This window comes from Neodiprion pinetum, chromosome 4 (assembly GCF_021155775.2).
Source record: "Neodiprion pinetum isolate iyNeoPine1 chromosome 4, iyNeoPine1.2, whole genome shotgun sequence".
Lineage (NCBI taxonomy): Eukaryota > Metazoa > Arthropoda > Insecta > Hymenoptera > Diprionidae > Neodiprion > Neodiprion pinetum.
The window spans coordinates 24955410-24965395 of record NC_060235.2 but is presented as its reverse complement, the minus strand read 5'-3'; the positions used below and the strand labels follow the sequence as shown (position 1 = coordinate 24965395).

The window sequence follows — 9986 nt, the reverse complement described above, 5'->3', positions numbered from 1 at the left end:
TGCAAGCCGATCAGCACGTCATTTAACTTCCCATTCCGTACTTCAAACATTGTCACCAGGCAGTTATTTGCGCATTGAATGCACGGATTCGCCAACTTGTGAACTTGTGAAACGAAGCGAGTGACTTGAGCGGAGTGTCGTTGTGACAAAATAACGGACACGGTATTGAGCAGGAGGAGGAGCTATCGGGGGTCAATTGGAATCTGCAGTCGGCTGGGAGGAGGACTAGGGGGGAATTGTGGTGAAATATCCGCGTGGGTCAGCCAAGAGAAGCTTATAGCTAGAGAGGTCGCTCAATATCGGCTTTGGTATACTTGAGATATTTATCTAACGTCTTATATTTTTCAACGAGGAGGAGGAAGACGGTGGTTATACGTTCCGCGGTACGTCTCAAACTGTCTTCGGCACTGCGTCGCTGCGACCGCGTACCTGCCGTATGTACACATCTGCACGTGTGCATACACGACCCGTGTGTTCGTAATTATACATCACAAGCTCAAGAGTGTCGGGTCATTGCCTTCCCAAATTCTCAATGGCGTATTGAACAGCCCACATAAATCGCGTAACTTGCCCTTCTCGGCGGAGCTTTAACGTCCACGTTTTCATCCCTCTCCGTAATCCATCGTTCACTAAATTGGAAGGTGCCTTCGTGGTCCGTCGGTTGGTAGGTTTGCCGGATTCTGGGGTTGTGAGTAAGAACCCCGAAACGATTGTCCAAAGTCGCGAATTCGACACCATCAGCCAAATTGAAATTGCGATCAACGGTACAACGATAATACATGTAAAACGTCCTGACACATATTTCAGTTTAGCTTCAACATCGGTCGGCTATCTTGGTGAGATATCTGAGCGAGCGAGCCAGCATGCGCGCCACTTATCAAGTACTGCGATAAGTCGCAGAGGCCCAGGTAACGTAACCGCTCCCTTGATAGATGAGCAGATCAGAATAAGCATCGTGGTGGTGTTGTCAGAGTTTTAGTTACCGCGGTAAATACATGATCCAGTTGAACCATTTTGGGACACGTTAAAACAACCACTCTGAGAAAATGACCTTCGCTTTTCAACGATGACGTTATCACGGAGGTGCAACGGATTGTTATCAGACTATTACTAAATATCAAGTGTCAAAGGAGCTGGTGCTGGTATGTGCATCATTCGTCACACTGGCCAACGGTGTAATTCAGTTTCAAAATGGTGAGGCATCAACGTTTCGCAAACGGATCGAGAAGCCCGAGTGTTGCTTGGTGTGTGTTCATATTGTGCCTCGCCTCGTTTCAACTCGAGGTTCACGCTGGCTGCCCGGAAAGGTGTTTGTGCTCCTTGGACCAGGTCCCTAGTCGCGTGGCGTGCGAGAAGAGAGGCTTGCGAGAATTTCCTGATAGAATCAGCGATTTGGTGAGTGTGAATCACTTATGAATCATTCTTCCAAACAGGGATGAAGTTTTTTCAAGCTTAACGAATCCAAGGAATTATGTTTTTTTCACCGATCTTGGAATGGCGAATTAACAGTTCTTTGCCACGTCTTAAAAGACAATTCATATCATTGAAAGCGATGTATGTATATTATCAGTCAAGCCTCTCTCAATCAGCATCAAATCGGTAATCGATGATTACGGATAGAACTCGATTCCTGCGGTTACTCGGACGTGGAAATGAAGAATATCATCGAGCATTCAGATATGTTTGTTTACATCTGTACAGGTACAATATTTGGATTTGTCCGGAAACATTTTGCAAGAGATACCGGATACTTTGACGCTTTTCAACAAACTACAGTATCTAAATTTGGCCAGAAATCGGTTGACCGATTTGCCGGATAAACTTTACGGGTTGGATCAGCTGCAGAAACTCGATCTATCTGGTAATGCTTTTACCTCCGTATCTGGACTGACATCGATAAGCCATCTGACGAGCCTGAAGATCTTGTTCTTCGGAGGAAATCCAATATCTAGTCTGGACGGGTTAATGAGCCAGTCGTTGCAAGTCTTGGATTGCAGTCACTGTGGTGAGTTAATAATTGCCGAGAAATTCCCGGTGCTTCAGCTCTGACTCTAAAGTCGCGACGGGCACGTAGTAGAACCTGCAAGTTGTGATACCTACATGTGTAACGATTATTTTGCACCTGATTCATTCACGCGTGATAAGATTCGTTAGGCTTAAGTTTACGTATAACTGTTTAATCAGAGCAGTACCACTACTGATAAGCGATACCAACTTTCCGAACGCCATCATACCCGCCTTTTTATTATTCCTTTATGCTTATTACGCTGCCTTGCTTTGATAAAGTCACACACTAGCCATGGACAATGCTCTATTGATTGAACCTTTAGCTCTCTGCTATCTGGGTCAGCCACGCCCACGTTGGAATTTTCAATCGAAGTGCAGCCCTTTAATAGGGGCATTTCTTTTTCGCGGAAGGAATGAAACGTACTCCGGTTTTAGAATTTACTTGAACGTTGATTCATCATGGATTTGATTTGCGTCCGTGATTGCGAAAGTTTTTATCCTTTAAAAAACAATGTAACTGCTCATCCGCGATTGTGAACGAAAAATGAATGCAACAGTTTGCGATATTTTACACCCGTAGCCGAATTTGAAATTCTTAGCACAATACCATGCGGAAATCAAATTTCTCAAGTTTTCTTATTGTTTCAGGAATTAAAGCGTTTGCTAATACGACTGTGAGTAAACTAACGCAACTGAGAACTCTGAGTCTCATGGGAAATCCTTTGAGAATAGTGGATAAACCCGTGAGCGAATCATTGAGATGGTTGGACATGTCGGATTGTCAAATAAACTACCTGTATCCAGATTCGCTCTTGTATTTGCCGAATCTGGAAGAACTGCGACTGTCGAATAACCCGATGCTCGTCTTCAGCACGCGGTACTCGCTCGAATTATAAAAAAACAACAAAAACAAACGTTCATTCAATTTCTAAACACTTTATTTTTTGAACTAATCTATATACTTCAATTCAACAGATTCAACACTTTGACGCATAATAAATTGAAGAGATTAGACGCTTCAAGGTGCAATTTAGACCGACCTGGGCTTCACGGTTTCCCTCAACTAATCATCGCGAAGTTGAACCGAAACTTGATCAGATTTCTACCGGATCAGATATTTGCAAAAAACACCGAATTACGACAAATATCGCTCGCAGCAAACGTTTTCGATCAAGTTAACAAGAGCGCGTTTGCTGGTCTAGTGAAATTGGAAATTCTGGACTTGTCTTTAAATTCATTGCACAATATCCACTGGGCAGCGTTCAGAGAGAACATAAATTTGCGTCTGTTGAACCTGTCTCACAACAGTTTACTTCAGTTTCCAAACTTTACGAGTTCAACGACCTTCTTGGATCTGTCTGGCAATTTATTGGATGACTTTACGAACGACGTATTGCTCACCATGCCAAAGCTCAAGACTCTTTACCTGAGCAACAATCGAGTGGACCAAATTCCTGATAATCTTGAATCACACTCCCTCACTACTCTCTCCCTTCGGCAGAACAGGGTGATCCAATTAACTAATCAAACTTTTCATCTGCTTCCGGCTCTCGAACGTATCGATCTGTCAGGTGAGTCGGCTTTCATCAAAGGTTCAAGCAAAGCACCGCCCGGTCATATTTCACCAACAAATTTTCATTTCCAGGGAATCTACTGACGGTTGCACCGCTACCATCGGTGTTCGAGGGTAATCCATCCTTGCAGAGGATCCTGCTGAATGAAAATCCGTGGCGATGCGATTGCGAGCTAATCTACGAGAGCTACGAATTTCTGTTAAAACTGAAAGCTAACCCGCTGGACCTCGTTTGTGAAAGTCCCGGCAACGTGTCCGGCTTCTCATGGAAAATGGCCTGCAACGAAAAAGATGTCGCTTTTGACCCGAAGGACAAAACCTGGGGCATGATACTCATCAGTCTATTGACCATGGTTATAGTATTCGGCAGTGTCGTGTCTCTGCGGCATGCGATGAAAATGAAAAGACAGGCTCACCTGGAACGCCAGGAGCTGGAGAGAGCCGAAGCCAGGGAAAGACTGAGGCTTCTGCAAAGACGGTAAGTGTTTTATCAGCCGTCGGCACATTTTCGTCAGTAAAAAGCCAAGGTGCCTGTGCATAAGTTACGACCCTTTTCTTATTATCAGTCTAATCCGAGAACCGTGTCTCGGTTTTCTCTCCCTGGAGCTTAATTAACCCATCTCCGTTCACCACCCAACAATTGGAAAAGAATAGAAACGGATCGAGAATTTCAATACGATCTATTCCGATTTCTTTATCGAAACGGATGTTTCGTATTCTTTGAGAAGAATTAATTTGGATAGAAAGAATTGAATCGGATTGATAATTGCCATCCCTTATTCTAAATAAATAATTGAAACGAACAAGCTATTAGAGGTGGCATTGTCGCGAATGTGACGGGATAGGGAAGAACAGATAAAATCTAATAGAAACGAATAAACAGATTAAAACGAACAGTGTCTCATTGCAATAACTCATGCTTAATTCGGAAACTTAAACAAATGGGATTCATAATTGTGCTAATCGTTCCGTTTTTATTCTTTTCGATTGTTGGGCACTCGGCCTAATACCTAAGTATTCGGTTAAATTCTTCCCTGCACGAAATTTCCGCAGAAACCGTCACGAGGAAGAGCAGCTTATCGAGCAGTCGTCGGAGCCGAGAATCAACCCTCTGGAACTGATCTGTCCACCGAGCTACGAGGAAGCCGTTCACATGCCACGACTGGCACACTCGATGGACGCCTTGGACTCTATATCGATGGAAAGCGTGCCGACGCACATACTCGGCTCGGTGGATAACCTCAGGTCCAAAAAGCGTAGGTCGAGGAGACCAAGGAAGAGAGCTATCAGTGACGAGAACTTGGCAAGGAGGGAAGAGCGGCGTGAAATCAGACGGCGGCGGATCAGCCTCGAGAGGAATCGGTCCACCAATGACCTCGGGGACTCGGCCCAGTCCCCACTCGATTCCACCAACGAGCTTGCGTCCTCGAGGAGCTTGCAGCAGCGGCGCCCTCGTCCGAGGAGCAACTCGGACGATGACGCCGGGTCCAGGACACGGCCACGACCTCTGACCCCCGCCGTCCGACACAAGAAGCGACGGAGCAACGCGAGGAATGGACATTCGTCCGACGACGAGGACTCGGACGTCCACGCCGGAATCCTGCCGGCAAAGATAACGACGAACGGAATCGTCATCCAGACCCTGACCAAAGAACCGAGGAGTGGTTACAGGCCGACTGATCAGGAGAGCGACTTCTAGAACGATCGATGGAAACGGTTACTCTTGGAGTTGAAAGCTCCGTCGGCAACTCGGTAATACAGAGAACTATTCGAGGCTCTTTGATAACGCTGGAGACCGTCGGGCTTGCGGGCTAAAAAAACGGTCGCTTTCATCATCTGCGGTCTCGTGTGCTTTTCGTCGCGTGTCGTTGACGCAATCAGGTCTTTCAGAGCCCGGACTGACCTCCTCGAGTAACGAATCGGGTTGCAGTGATCCTTTCGACTGTTGTTGCGCTGTGAAAAATTTCAGGATGCGCTGATGTGGAAGTGCACTGATGATATTCAGGCGATGTGGAGTTAAGGTGTAACGAAAGTCTGGTGTGACGATGTATTGATCCTGCACTCACCAAAATGGAGTGATTTTAGTTTGGTACCGGTTTACTGTGCCTACTGACAGCAAATTATGGTCATCGTAACACGAGGATAAAATATGATTATACTTCATTATATTGGTTAAGATTATTTTTATTTATTAAAGACTGAATAACGCGTGATGAAAATGAATTTTCTTTTTTCAAAACCAGTCTCGGGAGTTGAACTGCACTCGCGAGGTCAATCGTACGTCATGTTTCTCAATGCCAAGTAAACTCGAAAATACATTCCCCTTAAATATTATGGGCTAGTAAATCAGGATAATGAACCAGACGTTATCGACTTCAGCGGAAAGTGGAGTCTGAATTGAGTGAAATGAACAGGTCTGTATCAGCCTGTTGTTCAAGTGTTCAAAGTTCAGTGATAAGTGAAATAAGGTGAGTAACGTAAAACAAATAAAACGTCGGAATGATGGTATAGCGTAGAAGAGGCGGGTTAAAAAAAACTGAGGAAGATACGTGGCCATGACACTAAAATGACAATGCAAATTGTATGTTATACACATATGTGCTTGTTCTGTTTCCAGTCCGGCTGAGTGAGTTGCAGCTGTTTTGCAGCATGGAATATTTTACTAGAAAAACGTGAACGTTGGATTCACTATTGCCACTTCAAAGTGACATAATTCTGGCCCTCCATACCCGATTCCGGCACGATTTTCGATACACAAATCTTCTCATGTCTTTCCTAGCTATCCGTACGTTTAGCTGAGCTATTTGGCTGGTGTAGAGATTCATCGTTTGACGGTTTGTCAATGTAATAGCTGCCAGTCACGACGGATGTGGATTTATATACCTATGGTAGAGGAAAGTAAGTAACGAGTAAAATATATTTATATATTTATATAATATTTATTATGTCGAATAGTAGCACATCTCGCCGGATGCATATAAGAACGGTGTACTTGTACGGAATAAACATTTACAATGATTTGGCTCAGAAGACGGGTTATACGAATTACGGGTATAACGATATCTACGTATTTATGCGTATACTACATATTCTTATATTTATACTTTATTATAATATTTAAAAATATATTAAAACATTGTACGTATGTACCAATGAGCTAGTTAATATGCGTGATGATGTATTTTAATTATGTTACATTATATATTTGTTTTTGAATCTTAACACGTGGTAAGGCAACTAGATATTTAAATGCTAAGTGAGCCGCGTTTCAATATTTTAGTTACGAAATAAATAACAAACCTGCAATGTCCATAAACGTTTCACCAGGTACGTTGTTATAAACTTATGACCCTGAACAATATATTTATGACAACTCACCAAATATTCGCTTATATTGTATAGGTACGACTAATTACGTTAAATCGTTTACATATTGTACAGTATAATGTAATATATAATCTAGTGATCTAGATTCTAGGTATATTAATTAACAGTAGTCTATCACGACGTATATTCTTCAATTGAGAAATCACTGGTCGACGATAGACGGCGCTTCAATCGATCCCTAACTATACATACGTGGTAAACCGAACATCGTTCTCATAATTCACGCGCTCAGTCGAATCCTGGACCTCGACCAATATTTACGCTTGTTCTAAGAGGCTACAAATGCTTTTCACTGCAAGCGGGCATTGACATTACAGTCCATTTGTCTTAACAGGTATGTTTTCCATTTTCACATAAAAATCTTATTCTTCTATTTGCGCCACGAATTTTTCCATATTATCCTCACGGCATTCCCCATTCAAGTTTCCATTCACAATTACACGTCGAAAATATTCTTTCGTGCCGTTTATTCGTTAGGGAGGATCAAACATCTACGAAACATAGGCAAGGAAATGCAAAGAGAACTGCAATGCATATGTCAACTGGCGATAGTTATAAATATTAAAACGGGATACAAGTAGAAGCTAGGACTATACAACTTGATATATCCATGAATCGTTCACCTTGTTTCATACGGTATTCTCGCAAGTTTCAGGCTCGAGGACGTAACGTGGAAAATAGCGGATCACGGGCGGCCGAAAACTCGATCTGTAGGAACACGACGCGTGGTAACAACGGTCTATAAATAATCGTGTTTAAGAATGATAAAAGAAGAAGCAAGAAGAAGACTGGTTGGCTTTCGAAGGTTCTCGATAGACAAGAATTCATACATTGAATATTGAAGGTCAATTATAGCCTACGGCGTTTTGACTAGGTTAACACCGGGTTTCGTCCGCGTTATCAGGATCGGCGTCTTCGGAACGCTGTCCGGATTCTCCTGAAGAGTGATCTTCACTCTCTGGGTGTTTGGGCTGAGCGGAGGGCTCTGCTTCCCGTTGTCTACGGGACTCGACGGGCTGTTCGGCGGCGTCAGCGTCCTCGGGGCGAAAGTGGACAGCGGTTTGTGGGTCTTGACCTCCTGAAGGCCATTCGTATCGTCCTGAGGCGGCATCGACTTCCTGGGCGGCTTTACCGGGTCCGAGTCGACCGGTGACGGGGCGTACTTGACGCCTTCGTCGACCGTCGGCGTGTTGGACTCTGGCCACCGCTTTACCTCCGAAGGCTCGGCGCCTCGACCCTGACCCGACCCGACCAGTGGAGCGCTCTCCGCGGTACCGTTCGAGGCGATCTTCGGTTGGTTGCCATTTTTGCCCTCGAGAAGCGACTTCTGCATGTCCTTGAGCTCGGTACCTCGCTCCGGATCACTGCGTGGCTTCTTCTTGCAAAAGCTGCTCTTGTACGCCGCGAAGCCGACCAGCGCGGCCAGCACTCCGAGCAGGGCTGCCAGCACAACGTACGATCCCATGCTCTTCTTCGTCTGAACGGTCGACGCCGAGTCGTTCCCGGTCGGCGTGTCCTCGCCTTCGACCGTCTCTTGGATCTTTTCGGACTGGGTTCCGAGACCGGAAGTGGAATTGGTGGTGGACGTCGCTACTGCTTCCTGGACCTCGACCTTCTTCGTGGAAACCTCCACTTCGTCCATGTTACCGAGGATGTCCGGAATTCCTCCTTTGGCCATTATCGTGCTCTGAGTCGTAGTGGTGACGGGCGACTTTGTGTCTGGAGAACTCTCAGTGATTACGGCGATGAATTGCTCGTCGGTAACACTGTCATCCGTGTTCTTTTCCGGATTTGAATCATCGTCATCATCTCCAGTCACTATGTTCCAGAATACGCTGGTCCAGGTGGGCTCCGTGGTCGGCTTTTCGGTCGACGTACTTGAAGTCTCTGCAAAGTCCTCGGTGTCGACTAAGATGCGTTTATTCTCAGGGGTCCAGCTGTCGTCGGTGCCGGATCCCTCAGATTCCGTCAGCCCAGAGCCTTCGACGATCAGGTCGTCCGATTCTTCTTCGTTAGCAATGTCAAAGTCAAAGTCGTCGTCGTCGTCGTCGAAATCGTCGAGATCGTTGAAGTGATCGCTATCGACGGTGGACTCCGATGTGTTCGATGACTTGGAGCCAGCGCTCACCTGAGTCGCGTTCTCCAGCGGAATTTCCACGCCGCCGAAATCGCTACGTGCGTTCGTAATTACGATCAAGTCATCCACGACCTCCTTCGGCTCATCGGTTTCGGACGTTGGAGTGGCACTAGATGGTACATCTTCGATCGGAGGCAGTTCCGTCTGGTCTTCGTACTCTTCCGATAGCTCGTCATCACCGTCCCCAGACCCGGCTGCTTGGTCAGCCTGCATCTCTTCGTCCTGTTCTTCAAACATGCAAATCACTTCTGTGTCGAGTTCGAGGATTGATTCTCCCTTCAGGTGAGAAGGAGTTACGCAAAAGACCCGCTTTGAGATCTTAACTCCGTTGGCCAAGAGCTCATCCCGCACTCGAAGAGTCGCGCAGTTACAGACGATGGGATTACCTGAGACTTCCAAGTTCTTTAACGACTCGAGTTTCGTCAAAGCTGGCGGCAGTTGATGGATTTTATTCCTCCTCAGGTCGAGGTTCTTTAGCTTTGTCAGCCCGTTCAACGCGGACTCTTTCAGTTCGGCGATCGAATTGTCGGACATTTTGAGATCCCGCAAGCTCGCCATCCTTAGGAAGGTGTCGGCTTCGATGGACTCGACATCTCCGTCCGATAAGTCCAGGCTCTTCAGGGATGACGGCAGTCTCTTGAAGGGTATGGGCGTCAAAGTCTTCCCCTTGACAGGAGCCTTCAGCGTCGTCAGGTTGTTCACATCGATATACTTGACGTTGTCAAGCTTTTCGCACACTAACGTGTTTCCATTTTTTGGGTCACATGTCGCACCTGCATTACCCAGCAAACCGAAGCCCAGTTGTGCTGTCAGCAACAGAGCCACCCACATATTCAATTTCGTCAACCTGCGACATGAATAAAGAAGAACGAATTATAACGT

At 45.7% G+C, this 9986-nt stretch overlaps 2 protein-coding genes across 3 annotated transcripts in view; one reads left to right on the top strand and one right to left on the bottom strand.

The window, feature by feature from the left end:
* Window positions 1-441: 441 nt before the first annotated feature.
* On the top strand, window positions 442-7313 carry LOC124215962 (insulin-like growth factor-binding protein complex acid labile subunit). The gene is made up of 6 exons (XM_046619945.2): window positions 442-1395; window positions 1702-2005; window positions 2656-2884; window positions 2983-3578; window positions 3653-4058; window positions 4634-7313. The coding sequence occupies exons 1-6, from the start codon at window positions 1192-1194 to the stop codon at window positions 5277-5279; spliced, it is 2385 nt and encodes a 794-aa protein (XP_046475901.1). The 5' UTR covers window positions 442-1191; the 3' UTR covers window positions 5280-7313.
* Window positions 6500-9986, bottom strand: part of wdp (Leucine rich repeat protein windpipe) — a 26338-nt gene continuing 22851 nt past the window's right edge. For both annotated transcript variants that reach the window (XM_046619947.2, XM_046619946.2), the window contains one exon: window positions 6500-9951. In XM_046619947.2, the coding sequence (XP_046475903.1) occupies window positions 7824-9935 (2112 nt within the window). In that variant the 5' untranslated portion in view covers window positions 9936-9951 and the 3' untranslated portion in view covers window positions 6500-7823. The remainder of the gene's footprint in view (window positions 9952-9986) is intronic.